We start from the raw sequence: 23,753 nt of genomic DNA on the forward strand, positions 1-23,753 counted from the left end.
GAGGCCACTGGTACCAAAGCTCACAGCCAGATGCCAAAAGGAAAGTCATCAGCTAAGAGCACAGGGCAGGGCCCTCCATTTTGTGCCGGGGTGCCACATCATGTGGAGTTGCTGGCTCTGCAGTGTGGCAGTGCAGTTCACAGCACCCACCAGTCATGGGGTTTTGTCAAGCCTGGCTGTTGTTTTCACAAGAGGCTGGCTGATGCATGCTCGAGGGTGCTGTGGTGCTGATCATCTCGCAGCTGAAGGAGACCAGGCTCCTTCCACTCTGACCTGTTCCCGTGGGAAGGGGAAATGTGTGTCCTGCGATACAAGGATATTGGTTTCCCCAGAAAACACAAGGAAACTCCTCCTTATCGTGAGCTTGAGCAATGTATATAGTACCGGTGTAAGACAGCAGCCTTGAAACAGCCATGGTTTTGGCTTGTGGAGAAACAGTTGTAGAAACACAAGGTGACAGTCACTGATAGAAATTGAAGTCATTCACCTTGACCTCTGAGCTCAGTTCTCACTAACATGCAAAATGTTTGAGTGATCGCCAAAAAGCTTCTATTTCTTTAATGTCTTTCCTTCTCCAGTGTCAGCCAGCACCGCAGAATGTTTACATTTCCAGAAGCATTTTTAGATATCCTGTATAGGTGACTTTATGAAAGGAAATATTAGAAGTGCCAATAGACACTTCAGCGAACCACAGGCGCTCAACTTGTGCTGCAGGCAGTTCCAGGTGCCACGTGAGAGTGGCACTGAAAAGTCACTTTGTGCATGTAAGCACAAGCTGCAGAGGCTGCAGTAAGCACACACAGCAAGTGCACAGCATCAGCTACCTCCTCTGCAAGTACCGTGAGAGGTACAGGTGTTGCTATCATATGGAATCGCAGAATGGTTTGGGTTGGAAAGGACCTTAAACACCACCTAGTTACAACCATGAGAGGTACAGGTGTTGCTATCATGTGGAATCACAGAATGGTTTGGGTTGGAAAGGACCTTAAACACCACCTAGTTACAACCCCCTGCCACGGGAAGGGAGATCTTCCACTAGATCAGGTTGCTCAAAGCCCCATCCTACTTGGTCTTGAACACCTCCAGGGATGAGGCTGCCGCGGCTTCTCTGTACAGCCTGTTCCAGCCTCACAACCCTCAGAGGAAAGAATTTCTTCCTGATATCTCATCTAAATCTCTCTTTTGTCAATTTAAAGCCATTCCCCCTTGTCCTATCCCTACATGCCCTTGTAGAAAGTCCATCTCCAGACTTCTTGTTGGCCCCTTTATGCACTGGGAGGCTGCTTTAAGGTCTCCCCAGAGCCTTCACTTCCACAGGCTGACCAAGCCCAGCTCTCTCAGCCTGTCTCCATAGGAGAGGTGCTCCAGGCCTCTGAGCGTCTTTGTGGCCTCCTCTGGACTTGCTCCAACAGCATCCTTCTTATGTTGTGGCCCCAGAGCTGGATGCTTTCTGGGCTGCAAGTGCATACTTGCACTGTCCTCTAATTGTGTCTAAAATGTCTTTATAAAACTGCTTCTTCTTAATTGTATTTTACTTCTCCTGTCATTCTAATACATACACATGATTACATACCAGTTACAATAGTCCTAACCATTTAAGACCAGAAATAAACCCTGGGCTGGTGAGTAGGTGGCAGTGTAACATATAAGCAAGGCACCCTCAAAAGATAGAGCAGCAGCTGGACGAGGTTTGTTTGACTCCGTATCTAAGAGGAGTCGCAGTCAGCTCACAAGTACTTCCTTTTCTTGACTGTGGAATGAAATGCCTTCATAACAGAGACTCCATATTCACGAAAACATCCAGCTAAAAGGTTTTGTTTCTGCTGTTTTTAACACAAATCAAGTTCCAAGCTTTAAAAACAGCAAATCATGACATTTTCACCTGAAAGCAGAAAGAATTTATGGATCAGATGAGCCAAACAGGAATGGAAATGCTCTTGTAAGATTTAGGGGACTGACAAATAGCATGCTGATAACTACAAAGAACAAAGACATTTAAACGAACACCAAAGCAGACAGCTTGCGGATATAAAACATGACAGTTCACCTCATTTTGTCATACATTTTAATGTTCCATGTCGAGTCACTGGATGTCACATATAGCAATATTGCTATGCACAGTGCAGACAGTGGCACGCCAAGGTATGCACGGGAATTGAAGGCGCCTCAATTTTACTCTTGGACCTTGAATACTGTGTCGTTCCCTCCCTGACACAACCCAACTGTGTAGCAACCAGGTGCTGGCTGTGTCAGAGTCACCAATTTCAGTGTAAAATGTGTCTCACTATAATTAACCCCTAAATAAAACCATGTATTTTCAACTAGAAGTAGCCTTAATCACTGTGATGGTAAAGTCAGTCCATCAAATCCCACATGGCCTCCTTCTGTCTTGAAGTAAAATTTTGTGGTTGGTTTGTTCACAAGCTTTTGGTCCTTTTTGACACAGCTCACTCAAGGCAGTTGAACAGAACAGCCTATAAATATTCTTGCACTTGCTTCTTTGCTTTATGGCTTAAAGTGAGATGTGAGTCCTGCTGCAGCGTGTTTTCAGTGTTGTTTCCTTCACAGATCTGAAATGGGAAAAACATGAACTACACAGAAAAAGGATGTTTTTACTGACACATGAATGTAAAGATTTGCTTTCACTATTTTTGTTTTAACACTGCCGTAAGGCTTTCTGTTGTACAGGAATACCTGTGCTCAGTAAGTAGTCAGTCTCTCTTGGGGAGTAGAGAGCACGAAGCTGCTGTGTTTGGAAGCAGAACCTTTCTTGACCTCTCTACTTCAGCTGCGGCAGCAGCAGTAGCAGCAGCCGCAACCCAGCTCCTCCCTGCAGCACTCCAAGATCTACATGAAGGCATCTCCTGCTTTTTGAGATGTGTAACATCCATATGCCTCATAATATGCAGGGTGAATTTTTTGGGTGGGTCTGGCAGGAAGCCAAAGAAATGCTTTAACTTTGAAAAGACCTGCGTTAAGTGTTGGTGTTTCCCTCCAGGTGGTTTTATCAGCTTCAATGGCTCCTGGCGCGTTCAGGGGATCCTGGCCATGTCCCGCTCCTTGGGAGATTACCCTCTGAAGAACCTGAATGTTGTCATTCCCGACCCAGATATTCTTACCTTTGACCTGGACAAACTGCAGCCAGAGTTCATGATCTTGGCGTCGGATGGTCTGTGGGATGCTTTCAGCAATGAGGAAGCTGTCCGATTCATCAAGGAACGCTTGGATGAACCACACTTCGGTGCAAAGAGTATAGTTCTACAGTCCTTTTACAGAGGATGTCCCGATAATATAACAGTGATGGTGGTGAAGTTCAGGAATAGCAGCAAAACAGAGGAACAGTAATTACCAGTCGTTCTCTGCCTCGCTCTGAACTTAAACCAAACTCTTAAATTTTAAACATAGTAGAAAGCTCTAGTAAATACCATTAAGATTCTACACAAAAGGAACAGATCCCTTCGGTCTTTGTTCTTTGCTTAACAAAAGGAGCAATACAACAAATACATTCTGAGTGATTATAAGAATTAAGTTTGTTCACATGTACCTGTCTTCTGTGACCTTGCTGCTCCTGAGAAGCTAACTGTAATCTTCCATTTCAGAATTTTCCTCACAAATCCTTTGTAGACTTTTCCTTTGATCCCTTTCCTCTCATTTCTAGCAGTCAGAGGTTCATTTAGACACACAGCCAGGTCAGGGCTGTGCTGTCATTTAACAGCAAATGATAGGAGTGATGCTACTCTTCACTCATAGGTGGGACGCCTCAGAACGACGGTGTCATGTTTCTCATCTCTTTTCTTTTTTAATCTGCAGTCATAAGGTTGTATAGGAAAAGGTTTGTGATTATTGGCCTGGTATTGATGTGAAAGAGGAAAAGGAGCCAAATATTAGCCAGCTACCACAGAACTGGCTCTCTTGCTTTGTTTAACCTCACCCTTCCCTTAAATAAATCCCCACCAAGCATGTGATTAGGTGTAGCTACTGAATTACCTGAAGCCACGTTTATTCAGTCTGTGCATTACTCTGGTAACATTCCTTCTATGCCATATTGTATTCAAACCAGCTAATGTTAAACTTCAGCAAAATACCTTTAAGGTCTGACATCCTCTATATCAAAAAATAGCTCTGCTGTGATAGAAGAATGTTGGTCATTCCTGGAAACTCATGTTATTTTTTTGGCATGGACTTTTCATAGGCATGTAAAGAAAGTAATGCAAGGTAAAATTCACTTTGTTAGTGACTGTTTGGAAAACTAATGAAAATAGGGCATTCCTGAGAGTGACCTAGGTGGAAGTCAGGGCTATTAATGACTTCTTTGTACCACTGCAGATTAATCAGTGGTGCTAATTCAGGGGAAAACCATCGTAGAACCGTTGTTCGGTATGGCATATAAATGCCAAGCAGTGGCCTTGCACTGAAGAGATAAAAGCTTGTGTTAGGTCTAGATAAAACTGTGTTTAGATCTAACTTTCAGTATTTAATTGTATTTTGGAATCTGTGACTACTGTAAGTTTAAACAATGAGTGTCAAGAGTTTGCTCTACATCTGGTAACTTAGTTGCCTGCTTCATGACCGAGAGGCAGTGGTGGCAGAGTGGCAGGGCAGTTGTGTGCTGAGGAACAGCCACGGCCTGAGGTGGAGGCGAGTGTCTCAGATGCCTGCTTTACTGGTATTGTGTTCTATAATAACCCGGGGGATTCCCTCCCTGCAAAATGTTGTCCTGGACAATCTGCTGGTCTCTTGTCTTCAAGGTGATGGAGGCTGTTGGTATTTGCATCCTGAGAGGAATCAGGGATGTAATGCATTAACTAACATCATCTGTTCCTTGGGTAAAGATATAACATGACTTGGTTAAACAGACACCTGTTTCTCATCACCCGCCCACAGGATTTTTGGGCAAATGGCTTGCTGGTCCCCAGAATACCATGATGTGTTGTGGTTGTGCTGAGCAGGTGTGTATCTCAAGACAGAAATGAAAGAGGACAAATTTCTGCATGAGCAGGAATTCCCATCTTAGTCTTTTAATTTTTGTTCCTAGGTTATCTCTTCCCCAGGAAACTTCCCTCCTTTCATTTGTTTGGAGAGTTATCACAACTCTTAGTCAGATCTATAGCTACTACCAGTGCTGTTCAAATTGTATCGTATCCTCTGGCAGCCTCTTCTCACCTCAGACTCTGGGCAGAGCCCCTTGACTCCAAGTAACAGACAAGTGAAAAGCAGAAGTGTGAAAGTGTCCAGCATCCTCCAAAACCGGCAGGCCCCAGCCTGCACCGCTCCTTCCCTGGAGGACGAAGGCTGCGGACTTCTTAAATCTCTTGAACAGTGCATTCGGGGAATTTTAAATGCAACTTTGAGGTTAAATTGAGCAGCTAACGGGAAATGTTAATAATGACAGCGCGCTTCAGTTATTTTATTTTGAAAAGGTATTTGAGGTCAGAACGCTGTGAAATTAAATCCTTGTGTGATATTTTCATGGGAGTGCTTAATCATGTACTCAGTAATGCTACAGCAGCAGTATCGAAACTGTTCCGGGCAGAGCTCATGGTGCGTATTTGCGTTTGCCTTTCCTTTCTCCTTCACAGACGATGTTTCTGTTGTACTGGCTTTTCTCTGGAGGACACCGCTGGACGCTTGTCAAAACAGCTGCCCAGGGAACAGAAGATTCAGACCCAGCAGCCTACAGAACCCTAAAGCAGAGGAATGCTTGTGTAGCAGGGACATCACCGCTAATCCATCGCAGGCATTTGAGAAGTTGGAACTGGGACAATGGTCAGCTCCAAAAAAACATAGTAGACTAACACCACTGAACAAAAGGCTCGCAGCTGCCACTCAGCCTCCTGCAGCTCATGTGCTTGAGGTTAGTGAGTGCTGCTGAGAGATGCTGACCTGCCCTGGAGCACAGCTCACTGCCTGGTTGCTTCGGCACTCAAGATACACAGAATGAGGTGTCAGGAATCCTGCATGTTCACAGGCTCCCAAAGAACTGTGGGGAAGCAGTGGGAGGGTGGCTTGCTCTGGAAGTAAGCCATGCTCATGGGATTTAGGAAAACACAGCACAGTGCACTACAGAACTGTTTTGCAGACTCATCTGAATATTTATTCCAGATTCATTCACCCTGTCATTCATAGGCCCATCCAGTCAGTTACCCCATCAGCCCTATTTCAGCCTTCCAGCATCTACAGTTGCAGCAACAGCTGTTTTAGCACCTTCAGTTTTTTCTGCAACACTCCCACCTTTCTAATAACTCTTTCGTGGCCAAAGACATTCATGCCAATGATTTCTGGTAAAGATGCTTTTGGTTTTGTTATTTAAAAAGATTAGCTAAAGCTACTTCAGGTTTAAAGATGAAGGTTTAGCAGAGATGAGAGGCTTGTGCAGGCTTCCACATACACGCGCAGTGCCTACGTATGCTCCCTGCTAGAAGTTTTTACTCCAGACCTAGACACTGGTATCTTTCCAGTCATGCTGATTTGTGCCAAATCCTGTTGTGATAAATGCAACTGTTGGACAATGAGATTAATTAATGTATGTATTGCTTATGCAGCCTAAACAATATGGGGGCTGATCCTCCACTGCCTTAATCTGTACCCTACATCCGGAAGGGTAACCAGACACTGTAGCCAGAAACACCCCAAGTACGCTCAAGTAGTATGTCAGAATGTGCTGCAGCATCAGAGAGGGAGCACTTTCAGCACACCATTCTCCAGGCTGCTTTCCTGCCTGGGCACCTCTCCAGAAAAAGGGAGAGACATTTTGGTTAAAGCAGCTTGTACCCATCTGAGAGCTCCCTCTTGCTGTACATGCTCATGGGTGGGTTTTGTTGCTTTAAGCCTGAGTAGCCCCATTGGTGACATCTGTTCAGCAAGTAAGAGTATCACATAGCAGAAAACTGCTGGATTAAGTTGCTGCCAAAGAGCATCTTTCATATGGTTCAATATGAAAAAGTGCACCTTGTAATTAGTCATCTGATCCACTACTTGAAAGAAGTTGAGCTTTGCCCAGTGATACTGCAGTTTAACTTACGTAGTACATTTTAAAGCTACCACCGTTTCGCTTCTCCTCCTGGTTACAGACTACCATTGAGTGTATCGTTCTTGCCATATACCAGTGGGTTTTTTGAAAGGCTGTTCATCCATAGGACCTTCCATGTAACCTTCACCCTGCGCAGCTCCTGGTACCATCGCGGGGATCCCAGGTTTCGGGGATCCCTCGTTATGTGAGACCGTAGCTCCGTCTAGTGGCTGGCCTGAGCATGGTAACCAAGCAGCGGGCCTCAGAAGTTGCTGTCTTAGTCGCTGTGAAAAATGTGAAGACCCTACGGGCCTTTGCACAGAAGTTTGCTGTGAGGTTGATGCAGAGCCGCTATCTCAGCCTGGATTCTACAGCAGTGCTGAAGCAGTGCAGGCTGTGCAAGTGCATCCACAGGCTAAGTATCAGCTAAGAAACGCAGATACTCAGCTACTAAGAAGCTGGGACACCTCTCAGTCCTACCCTGTGTCCTCAGCCAGCTCACCCACCGGCATGGCTGCCTTCACATCGTTGAATGCATTTTTTGTGGGATCTAAACCTTTGGCATCAGTGCAGCTTACACAGACCATAGCAATCAAGCTTAGGGGAGGCCAGAATACATCCCTAGCCCCAGGGTGGCAGGAGATGCTATTTCATTTCATATGAAACATAATGCTGTGTCTTCTGTCACAACATCCAGTACTAGTGGTCTGAGCACACTGATCCTGTCTCACAGGGGAGGGGTGGTCACAGAAGACGCTGTGAGGACTGCTGTGGTCCTACAGTTTCTTAAAATGCAGAATTTGAAATGAATGAGCCCGTTTTGCTGAGCAGAATGTTTTGATTATAAAGCAAATTCCATCCAGCAGCAGGTATTGCCTACTAACTTGTGAACATAAGGTCAGTACCAAACCACTGCTAAGATCATTACAGTATTATGCCATTTACATAAGGTAAAATTTAAAAATAAATAGTCGTGAAGCATTTGGAATGCAGAAGTTAGTACTAAAGCACTGCATCAGCTTGAACCAACAGGGTTTCCTGTGTAAACACTAATGCTGGACTTGAAAATAAGGAAGTTATGTTGCTCAGCTGCCCTCAGAGTATGTAACATGTTTGCCTCAAATAACAGTAATATATCGATAGTATCAGATACTTTACACAGAGAAACATCTAGCAAGTGATTATACAAAAGAATAAACCCCCTCACCAGCCTTTCGCTTCCCAAAGCAGGTTTTTACGCCTCCAGCCTGAAACCTGGCTGTATGAAATTGTGAGGTTAAAATGTAGAACGTTCGACTGAAGCCTGGCAACTGCAAAGACCAGAGCTGCTGCCCCTCAGTGTTGTCAGTATAAGTCACCTTTCTAAACCCACAGACCTGTACCTGAAAAGATATATGCAATTAAGTTAATACTGAGTTGGAGATTAAATCACTTTTCTTTATATAGTGCTGACCATATAAGGCTTGGGTAGCAGCTGTTTTACTTACGGTTTCCCTTAGGTAACCGAAAGTTCTCGGTATCAGCTGTCTCTAGTTACAGAAGATGAGTTAGATGCTCTGTTATTCACGATGTGTGCAGTCAAAGCAGCTGAAGCCTTTCCAGACCTGTAAATAGTGGTTCATATCAAGAGCAATTCTTGAGTAAAGTTTTGAAACCCAGGTTCAGGAGCAGGTCAGCTCCTGGGTTTGGTCTTGTCTGCTCAGGCTCAAGGAAAACACTAAATTAGCTGAGCAATAAATAAAGTGCACTTTTTCTGTATTTAAATGGCCAACCTTTTGTTCTCTTAAATGTCCTGTGGAGACGCATCCGTACTTCTAGGGACACACATGCTCAGAACTCTACTCCAGCCCACATTCCACCACATTAATTAAATGAATAATTGGTTATGTTTCAGAAATCTAAACGCAGGGCTGTCAAACATTGCTCCCCAGCAATTCATACACCATATGCAGGGGTGTGAGAACAATACAGATTAAACTGTGCTTATCTGTGCTTGCTTTCATCTTAGTAGCACTAAGAGTCACAGGAAGAGTTTGGGAAGAGTTCTTTGAAGGTAGTTCCAATCCATACTGAATCTCTCTGCTGTTCTCTGGTGCATCGCTCCTAGGTACATAAGTTCAGTACAAACCGTAAGCAGTGCTTAGCTGTGCTGGATTTACAAGTACAATCAATTTTTATAAAGTTCAAACCCATTTACCTTTAACATGGCAAACTGTAACAATGGTGTAACCATTAAGTACAAAGTGAACAGGAGCAGGGTCTGCAAAACCTTTAAAACCCAGACTGTGTGGATACACCAAGCGACTGTAAACCCACTTCTACCCAGCACACCTGGAAATGCTCCCTCAGAAATGACTGAGATGGATGCATTAGGAAAATGAACCACACATTCAGAATTCTAAAAGGGCAGGTCAGAGCTTTACTAACAAAAATCCTACACAACACCCAAGATAACAAAACTGCAACATTTAGGCTTCCATCTTGGTGAAGGACAGCTTCCATTCAGTGCAACAGGGCTGCGTTATCAAAGGTTAAGAGCCTTTTCAGGCTGATTTGTAACATTTATTCACTCCAAGCCAGACCTGTGTTTAAGATCTTATCTGTATTGCCAGCTCACGGCAGAGTGCACTTTACTCCTAGGTGGAGGACTGCTACAGGCCCAGCATGGCTGAGAGGAGTGGCAGGGTACTGGGCTGAGCCCCAGCCCAGCCCAACCAGATGGATGTGATGCCCACATGCCGGCCTCTCTAAACCTCATGCAGGTCACTCATATCAGTGTGGTCTGGAAAACTAACATGCTGCACAGCAACTGTCAGAAGACTGGCATCAGGCAGAGCTCAGATACATGAACCATCTCAAGAGAGGGTGCTGGGAGTAAATGTTCTATTTTTAAGACCTTATTTTATAGAAGGAAAACTAAGTCACAACATCCCGTAAGGGCAGGTAAGGCAAACTGTACTACAGGTAGTATTTCCTCCTGCGAGCTGCAGGTCAATACTACCTTTATCTAAGAATCACACAGAGCATTTCAGAGAGAGACTACGTATTCTTTAGTCCTGTGAAGTGACGGGGCTTTAGGAGTTTTAGAAACCCAATATATAAGTGGAGTGGGGTAGGTCTGGTTTTGTTTTACAGTTTCAGGTTTCTTCAAAATACGAACTCAACTATACATGAAAACCAAACCCAACCACCTGCTTAGCTTCATTTTAACGTCTTCCTTCCTGCCCGGAGCACTTGCACTTGGTTGTGGTTTGCAGCTTAAGAGAATCACAGAATAGTTAGGGTTGGAAAGGACCTTAAGATCATCTAGTTCCAACCCCCATGCCACGGGCAGGGACACCTCACACTAAACCATGTCACCCAAGGCTCTGTCCAACCTGGCTTGAAAACCGCCAGGGATGGAACATTCACAACTTCCTTGGGCAACCCATTCCAGTGCCTCACCACCCTCACAGTAAAGAACTTCCTCCTTATATCCAATCTAAAATATACAGTACAGTACATCTAATAGAGTACAGTACATCTAGTATAGTACAGTAATCTAATACACAGTATCTGCATTAAAACCTGATGACCTTAATTTAACAGAGAGTGCAGAAAGCTTTGCCCTACCACCTCTGTCTTAGGCAAACTGTAAAGTCCATAATAAATGTAGGCATTACTCACTACTGCAGAGCAAAGCTCTGCCTCCCAAACTCCTTCAATATATCTAACATAACTGATAGATCAGGAATTCAGTGTCACGTCATTCAGTTAACCTTTATCAGTTTTTAGTTTAAATTCAAAAGAAATACAATAAATTTACATTCTTGATTGTGCATCCAGGCATTTGTGAGGTCTTTGCAATGAACTGTCACTGAAATGCTTTACTAGTAACTAGAAAAGGTGAGACAAACCTTAGAAATATATTCCAATCTGTCATGTTCTGCTGATACTGATCATAGATAATAACACCCCGAAGTTTGCAGCACATGCTGTCTCACTGGTGATTTTGAACTTGTTTGTTCCAGAATGCACACAAAACATTTAAGCATTTGACTTTCTAACTCTTCTGGAATAGAGAAGTACAAGAAGCACAGGCTTGAAATTTTACATTTTAAACCCCTTCTCTGATCCAGCCAGCAGCAGTTCCAAGCATTTTGACCAATAGATTGTCATTAAGTTTTTCCAGTCGGAAAGCCCCATGCTTTTCCTTATCAAAGTCACAACTGCTTGGAATTCTGCTTTAATACAGCTTTCTGAACCACTTGCCTGCATGAGAAAAAGAATCTGAGTATTTGGAGAACTCATAGCCTGTGGTTTAGGCTTCAGTTTTAGTACAATATTGTAGGCAAACGCAATAAAATTTGGGCCCACCACTGACTTCAATGCTTGTATTACTTCACATTCTTAAGCTTTTTTTACCTTTTGCGTGGCTGCTCACACTAGAAACTTCCCTGATATTTGCTTTAAACAGAAACATTAGAGCTTAGTTGTGAATTTTTACAGTCTTTTAAGCAATAATAAGGTCAGACTCAAATACAAGCCAGATTTGGAAATGAAAATATTTAAAAAAAACCAAAACAAGAGCAGGAATATTTTACACCGTACATTTCTTGCAGAATTGATGTCACTTTACATGATAATTTCAGGTGGCATAAACAGGTCACTGTGTATGAGCAAAACCCCTGTAATCTATGACTGGCATTATCATTGTGAGGCACAAATACTAAAAATTACCTTGCTTGGCATCTTGGTGATGGCTGTGTTTTGCCCACAGCCACCTCTCTGTGACTGTGGGTTCTGGGTCTCTCGGCGGGAGCACTGGCTGCTTCAGCCAGCCAGCTTCTGAAGACTGCAGTGTCTCTCATAATTACATTTTTTATTTTCTTTTGAAAAAGCAATACAAACTGTGTGGTAGCATCGGTGTTCTTGTGACAAATAACTGATTTCTTAACATTTAACATGGAAGGCCTATAACAAAAAAAAAAAAGCAGGTTGATTTTCCTTAAGATGTATAAACAATCAAAGAACAAGTGAAAGATTTCTCACGGAGCTCTCGGGATCTGATCACAGTACAACAATCAAAGAAAAGATCCTAAACCTGCAGGAACAGCTGTGGTTTTACCTCTGTTTTGAGAAACAGAAGAGCATTCTTCCCTCCATTATGCAATACTGTATCTTCAGCTATTTAGTTTAACAAAAAAAAATACCTATTTTTTGAAAAGTGTTGACCTACTTAACATACATTCTTAAAACAGTGACATCTGAAATACTTGTTTAGAGAGTATGGTCCCCAAGACCTCATTTTTGTATCTAAAAAATATAACACTTCCCGTAATTCCACCAAAAGCCCATGTGCAGTAGATGATAAGGTAGCAAAATTCAATACTGACCATAATCAGAATGTAACAAAAAAACTGGTAAAACCTCCAACTTGGTACTAGAGGTTTCTGTACCTCTTCTAATTTGTCTCTAAGAGACTATCTGAAAGACAGCCAAATGTAAATACACGGTACCATCCTAGCTGTAGGACAAACAAGGTGGCAGTGCTCTGTCATTCTAGGTGTACAGGATGCAACTATAGTATCTTCACTGTGTAGTGGATGTGTCAAAAATAATTATGTTAATGCAGTTGCAAATTCTGTAGTGTTGTCTATTAGAAGTGTAAACTACTGAAAACTTGGCCTTGCTGAGATGAATAAAGTGATTAAAATACCTGTCTTTACAGATACAGTAGTTTGTCTTCTTTATGAAATACAAATCTTAGCATTTCTTATCTTTTTAATTTTAAAATTTGAAGAAAGCTCTTTTTAGAGAGAGATGGTTCTAAAAAATGTCACAATATAAATGATGATATTTGAATCTTCCTGATGTGGTTCGAAAACTCCCATGCAGAAGTACACACATGTAGGTGTGTACATACGTGAGGTTTGATTATCCTGATGTATTAGAGATGTCTAGTAACTAAACTGCATGTGAACTCCACTGCATCTAGCCCTCTAGTAGGCTACAAACATTACTGATGACACCAAGGTAATTCTGTTTCATCCATCTATAGGCACACACACACAGAGTGCATCCCATTCCCAGAATTTCCCATCAGTTTCTGCAGACCCCACAAGGTCCACAGGCTTGTAACACTCCCAGAGCAATTTCAGATGTGATACATTTAAATAAGAAGGTGTAAACTCTTGGGACAACTACAGTGGTGATATAGCGAAAGAAAAAGGGCAGCAGAAGCTTCATAATGAACACAGAACAAATACTTGAAAGTGGCAAAGGATGATGTACTTGTACAGCCAATTAAAGCAATCCAGGCAGGAATCTGGGAAGCATCTCCAAACCCAGTTTCTTAGCATAAGCATTATTCCTTGGTGACATTTCATATACTCCAGATGATTCAGGTAGAACCCCTGTAGCTATAGCTGATCACATGGAGAAGCACCAGAGGAAGTTAGGGTGGTATATTCCAAAGTATCCTGCATGCACAGGGTATGTACATGGAAAAGCGCTTTGTGAATTCCTAACTTTATTTCACAGTAGCAGAAAGTCATAGAGAAATGCTGTCACTGCACTCTGCCCCAGCAGCGCAGCCCTCCTTCAGTTGAAGCCATCTCTGCAGCTGTGGTTTTGTTCGCTGTTGCCCTGGACCTTTTCACATTAAATACATTTCACTTTATGTGTTCACACAGAATCAAAGACAAATAACTGAAATGTTTGATGACAAATCCTGCCAAAACCTGATTATTTCACTTGATGTAATGCCATGTACTGCAATCAAATGCCTATACTTACAGATGTCAAAATTAATTTTATAAAGAAAGAATTGTTGGTTATCTTCCGGAATACTGATGTTCACATTAAGCAGATTTAAGCAAATTCCAACATAAACATCCTCAAATTTAATAGGTTTGATATGACTCATCAATTCATAAATTCTCAGGGCCAGTTTTCCATCTAGGATATAGCCCATCCCACTGCAATACGGAGGGTACAACCTGAATGGATATTCATCATACGAGATGTATGTTTTTTGGTAAGAGCCTCTGTAGGCAAAGTTATCAATGAGAGGATAACCAGTAAAAATATTTTCTGACGAATTTAGCTTCAGAAGAAATTTTATCAAGTTAGCAGTGTTGATGAAGACATCAGTATCGGTCTTCATGAGGAACCTAGTGTTTGAACAGAACTCAGTGACCCACCGAAATGCCATGATTGTTTTCAAGGTAAGATTGTTGTAAGTGTCCATAAAATCCTGGCGAATTATGTCACCATAGAGGATGCTCTCGTCTTCTACTGACAGGGCTGCAGCATTGTTTTCTCTTTGAGAATCTTGACCTAGTAAGAACAGGGTTAGAATTCGATGTCCCCACCAGAAGCTTTGAGACCCCCATGTCATCCTGATGGCCTGCCTTGACGTCACGTCCTCAGGACGTGAAGACACCAAGATGACCAGAAATGGATTTATGTCTTTGCATTTCAAGCGCTCCCGCAACGTGAAGAGGTAATGTTGCTTGTAAACTGGTTCATATTCATAGAAATACATGAGGTTTGTATGCTTAATCACAGTGTTGGAAGAAAAAGCCACGTACCACATTGCTGTGACAGAAAATACAACAAGAAACAAAAAAATCCATTTTAATGGTCTCATGTACACAACACTCACTGGATCTGAGCAACAACCGGTTTGCAGAAGTGCGTCAGTGACCTTCAAAATCCGTACCACGAGTCCTGAGACACGTTTCTTGCTGAAAAAGAAATTGAAAAGTAGTCTTCAGAATGCTATTATTCAAATATTATCTTTTTCTTATCTTGTCAAGTGTCAGTTGAGCATATGCTGTAATATAATGAAGACAAGTACCAGACCCGTTGGTCCAGCTGTTACATATGGCACCCTGCATAACAGGAACTGCTACTGTATTTGAGAAATGAGTATAAGCAGAGCACTGAGCAACTCCTGAGCACAACGTGGACCGAGATCTCATGACTTTCATCCTGGAAATTCCCCCTACGTAAATCTGATCACACAGCAAGCACTGTGACCTCAGATATCTCAGCACAATCTCTTTGACTCAATTAAATCTCGAGGGACGAATACCCTGAACAAAACCCAACTGCTACAAAGTGCTCAGCAAGTTCATGTTCAGAGGCTTCAAAAAACTGTGATTTATTTTAAAGCAAGGAATTCCTACTGGTTTTGATAAGCTGCAGCAAATTGGCCAAGAAAGCAGGTAAAAAGAGAAGTACAAGCAAATATTTCATCTCTTTTTTAACAGCTGAACATCTACTTGTTCTAAATTGACTGAAGAGGTGATGGAGGAGGAGAAAAATCAGCTTCCTTATGAACAACATCACAGCCACAGACATGCTAACACAAATGTATCTTGACAGACAGCTCTTACACCGCCCAAAGAAATGGCTACTTTCACAACACACAACACTGAACAGCAATCGTTTATTTTCTAATAGGTGCTTATTATTTGGTCGACACGAAACTGAACATGAGCCAACAGTGCGCACTTGCAACCCAGAAAGCCAACTGTATCCTGGGCTGTGTCAAAGGAGGTGGTAGAGGCGTTGGAACTAGATGACCTTAAGGTCCTTTCCAACCTAAACCATTCTATGATTCTAAGAGATTGAGTAAAGGGGCATTGCAACCAACTTTGTCATGGCAGCTTTACATATGGCATAATGGGAGCAGCAGGGAATCCACCGCAGCCCATGAATTTCAAATCTTACAGAAATTTTGTAAATTAATATTTTCCATTTAAACAAACAAGACACTACAAAATCCTACTACTTCCATCTACTTAGGTTTCAAAGAAGAAGAATTCCATCTGCATTATTTTTATGCAAACCCCTACCCATCTGCCGAAAAAACAATGGATTTTCTCAGCTCCATCAGACACACCACACACACCAAAAACCACAGTCGGCACTGGAGACGAAGACAAACCAAAGCCGTTTTTTGACTACAGACACATGTCTTGGTCCAGAGTCTGAACTGCACAGGTAAAAACCCCTGAAGACACTACTACACAGTCAGGATTAGATACACCAATTTGTCTTGCCAAAACTAAATGTAAAAACAGAACTTCAGGCCTGCACCCTCCATTTAGCAGTGCTTACTTTTACTGTACTCCTGAAAACAAAATAATTACAATGTCTTACCATGGGAGTTCCAAATGATTTCTAATGTTTGCAGTAATAATGTTTATCCTGTGCTATAAAGTATCCACAAAGCCACAGTAAGGGTGATGAAGGGTTCAATTTCACAGCACAATTAATTACTATTTAACTTATCTTTACAAAGATCACTGCAGGGCTTTAAAATGTTTTATATTAAAAAAATAAATAAATCCAAACCCCAAGATAGCATGCTAGAATTTAGATAAATTTGATTTGCCAGAGCCCACCTGCCTTGTATTTCTGGGTATGATCTGACTTTAAATGAATGATCCTTTAAAGGAAGCATTTGGAGCACATTTCACTGATGACACAAAGCACATCACTTAAAATTCATTAAAGCAATTTTATGCAAATAGCTATTTAAAGAAAATAATTTCAGACTGATCCCTTTCAAGGCTGAGTTACTTAAGAAATACCAAGTGACAATCAGGAGTCAACCCTGCACTAAAGGTACCTAATATAACCACAGATTAGCACGTTATTAAGAACTTCCTAATGTGACTGATGTCCTACCTTATAAAAACACAAAACCTTAGAGGTTTCATGCTCATTCACTTGTTTTTCTCCATATGGATTAAACATATGCAAGTAAAACAGAAGTTTGATAGTGCAAAAGAAAGTATCATTGAGGCTGTTCAAACTGCATTTAGGGACTTTGATTCTAACTGAATAAAAAACCCTTCAGAGTTGCCAGTCTGGTATTTAATCCCTAGTTTTACGGAAAGAAAAAAGTAATAAAAATGCTGAGTTCTTCTCTCTTTATATATACCAACCTGACTCTCAGTTAACAATATGAAAAACACGTACTCAAAGAAAACAACCTTAGTTTTGTATCAGTACTTAAGTATTTGATTTTATATAAATAACATTTCTCGGGGTTTGATGATCGATTTAAAGTAAATTACATCAAAATTTGATTAGTCCTTGACTACCTAATGAAAAAAAAAATCTGATTATAAGTATTTTGATTTTTTACTGGCAAAAAAGACTGATTACATGACATTCTGAACAACAGAATCACGACATGAGCTGCTACACAATAAAAAATCTGGGAAAATAAATCATCAATTTTTGTCCTTTGCTCACACTATGCAAGATGGAATCTTAAAAAGTCTGTATCCTTACAAACAGCCACAGGGCATCGAGGACAAGCAGCGTAAAGCGCTGTTTTGCTGTGCGACTCTCGAGGAGGCCAAAGTCCTGTCTCCACAAACCTTGCGGTTCTCTTTCTTAAGGTCTCATTTCTCCAGTGACAGGCTAAACAGTCTGCAAGCTACCACAGGTTCACCAAAATATAGCTTTTAGAATGGTCATGGGGTGGAAACCACACTCCCTAAAACATGAGACAGCTGGTTTTGCAGCGCTGAGAATTCAACATGGAGGCAGCCATCCTCCAGCATCATTAAGTGAGAACTCTACAAACAGAGGCAAAAAGAACAAAAGTGCAAAGCAAAGGAGAAACCCGAGCACAGCCCTCCACAAGGGCTGTGCTCTTCGCTCCCTATTTCAAATGCTTAAACCAAAGCAATGAGTCTGAATACGTAAGGTCTAGAAGCTGCGATTTTGCCTGGAGTTGGCGCAGTTGCAGTCCTTCCAGCCGCTGGGGAACGTGGAAGGTCCTCCAGCACTTCCAGACGCTCTCTGCTGGCAGTTTTTGCCTTTCAGGGATACTCAGCAGGAGCAAAGCAAGGGCAACAACTGCTGCTTTCAGGGAAATATTTTCATTTGCTTCCAAGCTCGCAGCTTGCTGGCCCTACACGGTAAGAGTCTGAGATTATGCTGACAGAGAAAAGTGACCAACATGAAAACTGCAGCTGAGCACATGCGTTAGCAACTCCCGCTGCATGCCGACCCGCCGTCAGGGCCGGCTGTCAATGGCGGGGCTGCCCGGGAGGCCGCGCGCCCCCTCAGCCTTACCGCGCCCCGCCTTGGGGAACGCGATGTCCCCCTCCCGTTCCCCCGCCCGCCGCAGCCGTTACCGTTGCGTCCGGGGCTGCCGCCGCCGCACGGCCGCCAGCCAGGCGGGGCAGGGCATCACTCCTCCCGCCGATAGCGGCTGCGTCTCCTCGCAGCCACGGCGTCGGCTCCGGCTCGGGATGGGCGGCCCCGCTCTGGGTGAGTGGGGGATGTGTGGCCGCGGCAGGCACCGCAGAACGCCCGCCTCCTCTTCCGCCTCCTCGGCGGGGCAGCGGAGCGGGGAGCCGGGAGCCGCGCGGGAAGCCCCTCCTAGGGCCTGAGACCAGCCGCGCCGGGGCGTTCCGGACGAGGCGCCTCGCCTTCCCCGCAGCGAGGCCAGGGGCGGGCCTGCGCTCGCACCCTCAGAAGGGGCGCTCCGACGGCTACCTGCTCTTTACAGACCGTACCCACTGCACAGTCGGCTGTGGGATTGAAGTTTGTAGGTTCCAGGAAAGAAGAGAGGGGCGTTTTCAAATGGAACTTGTTCTCTTGCCTTAGCTACTGCCATTAATCATGCCGAGGGCTCACCCCCAGCTTCCCTAAGTGACTGTATTACATTTTGTCACATTACAAAAGCGTGCAGCCGTGGTGGAATATCCTGCCGGGACAGCCCAGGAACCTACACAGGTTACCGTTAAAGCTGCAGAGTTTACGAAAGGTTTATTGTGCAAAATTTGAGTTTGAATAATCGATGCTAAACCAGCTGTCCCAGTTTTATTACTTTGGGGGTTTTAAACTGAATGTTTAGTCAGACCCTACATAAGCAAGATAGCCTCACCCCGGTAAAGCAAATACACCTTTGGACAAATCAAAGGTAGATTTCTCACTCTTTCAAACGCTCACCTTCAGGTGCAAATAGATACAGAACCTGCAAGCAGGAGGCTGCATCATGCTGCATCATGTGCAGCTGACTACAGCTTGGCTCTGATCTCCTCCTGGTGTACAAACTCCAAAGCAACGCAGGAAATCGATTCTGGGAGTGGCTTTGCATCACAAAATCCCGCTCTGAGCCAGACTCAGGTTTGACTCAGGTACAGTTAAAAACTATGAAGCCGGAGTCTCCAGAAGCAGTTCTGTCCTAGAAGTAAACGTAATTAGCTTATAAAAAAGTCAGATACTGCTTAATCACTTCTTTAAGGCAATCATCTGAGTTAATAACAGTTCCAACCATAAATATGAAATAATAAATATATTTATGCAACTATAAATATCAAATAAATACCAAAATACAGCGGGAGCAAATGTACAGTGCAGAGAACTGAAGCACAGTCCCTCGGAAGCAAGTCATCTATCCTCTCGCTGGCCCAGGAGGGAGGTTTTGCCTTTGATCAAGACAGCTCTGTTTCAAGGAAACATCACGGTGTTTTGCAGGGAATTCTGGTTCCTTTGGCTGCGTTAACAGTGTGTTTCACAGAGTTTCCTATCTCCCCATTTTTTGATTCATCCACATAACATAAAAAGAAACGCATACACTTTCTTCCCTGGCTTAATACATCCTGACCTGCTCCTGAAAAGAACTCTACACATAATCTATCCATGTTATTAAATATGAAGAACTCACAACAGTAAGTATGTCGCAGTAATCTTTTGTTGCCCCTGGTTACTGCTGGTACAACCCTTTCAGCCTCAAGAGAAACTAGATTACAACTTGTCTGTCAAGACTGAGGTTTATTTTATGCAACATGTGTGATAGCTGAGTAACCTGTGTTGTAACTATTGAAATGATTACCCTACCCATGAGCAGCTCATGTGGCCAGGAGACCTTCACATCTTTTTGCTGATTATGTACCTTCTACAGCAAAGACAAATGGTGGTAACTTATACTAATGCAGCTGGGTATGAGGGCAAAACAGTACTGTAGTACTCAGGATGCATCAAGCCAGCCCAGCATAGGTCTGCTGTCAATAACATGGAGGCTCAATATGGATTCAATGACATTAGACTAAATTTCCTATCTCCTCTTTTTTTATTCTTATTTTATTTACTAAGAGGGTGGTGAGACATTGGCACAGCAACTCCGAGATTGCCCAGAGAAGCTGTGGCTGCCCCATCCATGGCAGTGTTCAAGGCCAGGTTGGATGGGGCTTTGAGCAGCCTGGTATAGTGGAAGGTGCTCTGCCCATGGCAGGGAGGTTGGAACTAGACGAGCTTTAAGGTCCCCTGGCCATAGCAGGGAGGCTGGAACTAGATGAGCTTTAAGGTCCCTTCCAACTGAAACCATTCTGTGATTCTATGATTACTATTTAGAATGCAGTCAAAAAAAAATAATAATCTTTTGATCAAGACTGTTGCTTTCCCCCTTTGGTTCCTTTCCTGAGGGAAACCATCTTAGATCAGCAGGCAACAGTGGAATAGAGCACAATGAAGTGAACAGAAACCCTTGATTTCAGGTAGCTGAATCTCAGTAATGACCAGATCTTAAGGTCTCTATTTAGGCTCCATCAGACCGAGTGCATTTAAACTTGTCCATACAAACATAACTTGCCCAGTTTACAACTCCAACAGTGGAATCTAAGACAATTTCAGGGGTGGGCAGGAAGAGCAGCTGGCAGAGTCGAGGCAGACAGGTAGAGCAGAGCAGTTATCAGTGGAATTGTCTTACAGTTTGTTTGAGTCCATGTGCTCATGTAGTCACACATTAGAGACCACCTGAAATTAATTTGCTGCTGGAAGGTGAGATGCATCAATAAATCAGGTTCCTTGTCATTCTGTGGGTTAACAAGTATGGAAAAAACAAAAGATTCTCATTCCTCACTGGCTGTGTTTATATTTCATTTCTTTTTGAGAACAGATGCAGATGTGGACATAAAGGGATTTATCTTTTATCTTTATGTCAGGCTGCACCTAGAATACTGTGTTCAGTTTTGGTCCCCAGTATACAGGAAAGATGAGGACAAGCTGGAGAGGGTCTAGAGAAGGGACGCAAAGATGATCCACAGACTGGAAAGCCGTATGAGGAAAGTCTGAGAGAACTGGGTTTGTTTGGCCTTAAGAAAAGGTGTCTCATGGGAGACCTTAATACCATGTTCCAGTATTGAAAGAGCAGCTACACGGAAGATGGAGACTCCCTTTTTGCAAGGAGTCACATGGAAAAGATGAGGGGCAATGGGCACAAGTTAATCCTGGGGACAGTCCAGTTGGACACAAGAGGAAAATTTTTCACAATGAAAACAGCCATTGGAATAATGTCCCCAGGGAAGTGGTGGATTCCCCAACACTGGACACTCCTAAGATTTGGCTGGACAGGGTGCTGGGACATCTAGTCTAGACCATGCTTTGCCTAGAAAGGTTGGACCAGATGATCTCTGAGGTCCCTTCCAACCTGGGATTCTATGATTCTATGACGCTGGGCTCTCTGGAACAGGGCAGACAGATAGCGGTTCCCTGGCCCTTGGGGTTAGGGATCACAACCAGGCTGCTGCAGGTTCTGTACACAAAATATAATGTCTTAAGTCTCATGGAGGTGCGGTTCACTGTTCAAACACGTTCGAAAACTGCATAACCTTTGTGCTTATGACCAATTGGCACGTTACTCATAGTTGTTCCACCCACACAGGCTTGGAACTGAACAGTACACCTTCATAAATTCTGTTTGCATATTATCAAGTTGATAAAAGCCAGCATGTATTTGTACAGAGCCTTCATTGACTTCTCATAGCGCAAAGCTGCTTCTTCCCCTTCCTGTTCCGCACTCTTTGTGCTTCATCTGATAGAGGAAGAAAGACATCTTACTGAGAAAAACTGGCTTCACAAAAGAGACTGAATTCCAGCTTTAAAGGCTGCTTAGACACGACCGCAGCAGAAATGGGCCTCCAGCACACCAAACACTCCACAGTCAAACAAGCCAATATACCGATGTTAGGACTTGATTCTGCTGGGAAATCTACGCTGTTGTACAAGTTCAAGTCTAACGATGTTTTTCTAACAGTTCCAACAATTGGCTTTAATGTTGATATGATTGAAACTGGGAAGGATATTACATTGACATTTTGGGATGTTGGAGGACAACAGAAAATGAGACAGGCTTGGTGCAATTTCCTGGAAAATGCAGATGGACTGCTGTATGTTGTGGACAGCTCTGATAAGCAACATCTGGAAGAATCAAAGAAAGAATTTGAACTCATTTTAAAGAATGAATTTCTAAAACGGGTACCAGTCATCATGCTAGCTAACAAGCAGGATTTGCCTGGGGCTTTGAACGCTGAGGAAATAACGAGGAGATTCAACATGAAGAAGTACTGCAGTGACAGGAATTGGTATGTGCAGCCCTGTTGTGCCATCACAGGAGAAGGTCTGTCTGAAGCATTCCAAAGGCTAACTGTATTTGTAAAACACTACAGCAGATTAAAGGAGACTTCTGCCATCTCGAAGGAAAGCAAAACACTGTAAGAATTTCTATAATCAAATTAGGATCTGGTGAATGTCAATCAATGTATTTTGTTGGACAGACTAAATCTGAAAATACTGGATTCTGGAGAACTCTTAGAAGTAAATATTTAGAAAGAACTACAACAATATTAAATTCTACTGTTATACCCACAGATGCTTCTGAGATACTACTCGCTGCATTTTATCAGTGATAGTATACTCAAGTTATTCAGTTGAGAAGTGTGGCTGTTGAATGATGAAAAAGGTGGAGCTGAACTTCTGAATTTTAGCATGTGGAAACAAAATGGGTGACCAGTGCTTAGAATGCTTAAATCAAGTAATTTTCTCAAGATGTAAAATAGCCAAGTCATGCTATGATAAATCATGGGGTTTAATAAATGCTCTGTGGATGTATTTCTCATGTAAAAATGTAGTCATTTTAGATCTTAAACTCTTTGTTTCCTACAAATAAACCTATGAATCTGAAATAGTTGTGAGATATTGCATTCTAGAACCAATTGCTCCAAACAGGTTTTAACAGGATCTGCTCCTTGTCGAGTCACAGACCACAATGAGGCACAGTGCTGTCTGTAAGGTGGAGGTTGATGTCCCTCTATTGCAGGTTTCTGTGTACCGATTTCTTTGTTTCTGCACCGTTGCATTGCTGTCCAGTCAGAGCATTGGAAGCTAGTGTTGATCCCCATTGGTTTGGGGTGAGGGATAAAAAGGGGAAGAATGGGGGGGATTGGCTCCTTGATTGAAGCAAGCAGGATCTTGATGGATCCTGTCTTGCCTGTACTAAAGCCACCTGAAATTTTGTTATTGATAAATTTATATTTGATTAAATTTTACAGAAGTGGCACAAAGTTGCTAATAATTACTACACTATGTATAAAAAAAATCCAAATGTAATTTCTGTGCAGATTTCCTGATGGGTAAAGGAGTGAATTGGTATTCTGAATGCCATTAAAGCAATGAAGGATTGATAACCGGAAGACTAATTGAACTGTATCAGCCACAGAAACAGTTTAAGCACTAAGACTGAAAAGTTAATAGTCCCTGATCTTTTAAAAGCAAGAGAAAAGAGACCATCTAATTATTGGTTATACAGCCCCAGAAAATCCAACTCCATTATTTCTGCCTTCTGAGCAATGTCAGCAGACATAGGATGCTCCAGTGGTTAGGATGCTTGCTTAGATAGCTAGATTATCTTTTTTCCCCTATGTCTACCACAGTCTTTAACCATGGG

The 23,753-nt window shown here is 42.8% G+C and overlaps 3 protein-coding genes across 5 annotated transcripts in view; 2 read left to right on the forward strand and 1 right to left on the reverse strand.

The window, feature by feature from the left end:
• PPM1L (protein phosphatase, Mg2+/Mn2+ dependent 1L) overlaps positions 1-5,470 on the forward strand; it is a 112,822-nt gene extending 107,352 nt beyond the window's left edge. For all 3 annotated transcript variants that reach the window (XM_061452642.1, XM_061452644.1, XM_061452643.1), the window contains exon 4: positions 2,999-5,470. In XM_061452642.1, coding sequence (XP_061308626.1) covers positions 2,999-3,345 — 347 coding nt within the window. In that variant the 3' untranslated portion in view covers positions 3,346-5,470. The remainder of the gene's footprint in view (positions 1-2,998) is intronic.
• A 7,355-nt stretch (positions 5,471-12,825) lies between these two features.
• B3GALNT1 (beta-1,3-N-acetylgalactosaminyltransferase 1 (globoside blood group)) lies at positions 12,826-18,250 on the reverse strand. The gene is made up of 2 exons (XM_061452646.1): positions 18,160-18,250; positions 12,826-14,739 (listed from the first exon to the last, which is right to left on the reverse strand). Exons 1-2 carry the CDS (start codon positions 18,213-18,215, stop codon positions 13,686-13,688), a joined length of 1,110 nt encoding a protein of 369 aa, XP_061308630.1. The 5' UTR covers positions 18,216-18,250; the 3' UTR covers positions 12,826-13,685.
• On the forward strand, positions 14,380-23,170 carry ARL14 (ADP ribosylation factor like GTPase 14). The gene is made up of 2 exons (XM_061452645.1): positions 14,380-14,495; positions 21,850-23,170. The coding sequence occupies exon 2, from the start codon at positions 21,941-21,943 to the stop codon at positions 22,523-22,525; it is 585 nt and encodes a 194-aa protein (XP_061308629.1). The 5' UTR covers positions 14,380-14,495; positions 21,850-21,940; the 3' UTR covers positions 22,526-23,170.
• The last annotated feature ends 583 nt before the right edge of the window (positions 23,171-23,753 follow it).

This window comes from Pezoporus flaviventris, unplaced genomic scaffold (genome assembly GCF_033815535.1).
Source record: "Pezoporus flaviventris isolate CSIRO_AGI_PZ_B2104156 unplaced genomic scaffold, CSIRO_AGI_Pfla_v1 ptg000013l, whole genome shotgun sequence".
In the NCBI taxonomy this organism is placed as follows: domain Eukaryota; kingdom Metazoa; phylum Chordata; class Aves; order Psittaciformes; family Psittacidae; genus Pezoporus; species Pezoporus flaviventris.

Bases quoted from the DNA above. Each gene is read 5' to 3' on its own strand.
- ARL14 (XM_061452645.1), top strand. From the start codon at position 21,941: ATGGGCCTCCAGCACACCAAACACTCCACAGTCAAACAAGCCAATATA.
- B3GALNT1 (XM_061452646.1), bottom strand. From the start codon at position 18,215: ATGCCCTGCCCCGCCTGGCTGGCGGCCGTGCGGCGGCGGCAGCCCCGG. The intron at 14,740-18,159 runs GTAACGGCTGCG...TTTCTTTTTCAG, and splicing joins CGGCAGCCCCGGACGCAACG to CAAGAAACGTGTCTCAGGAC.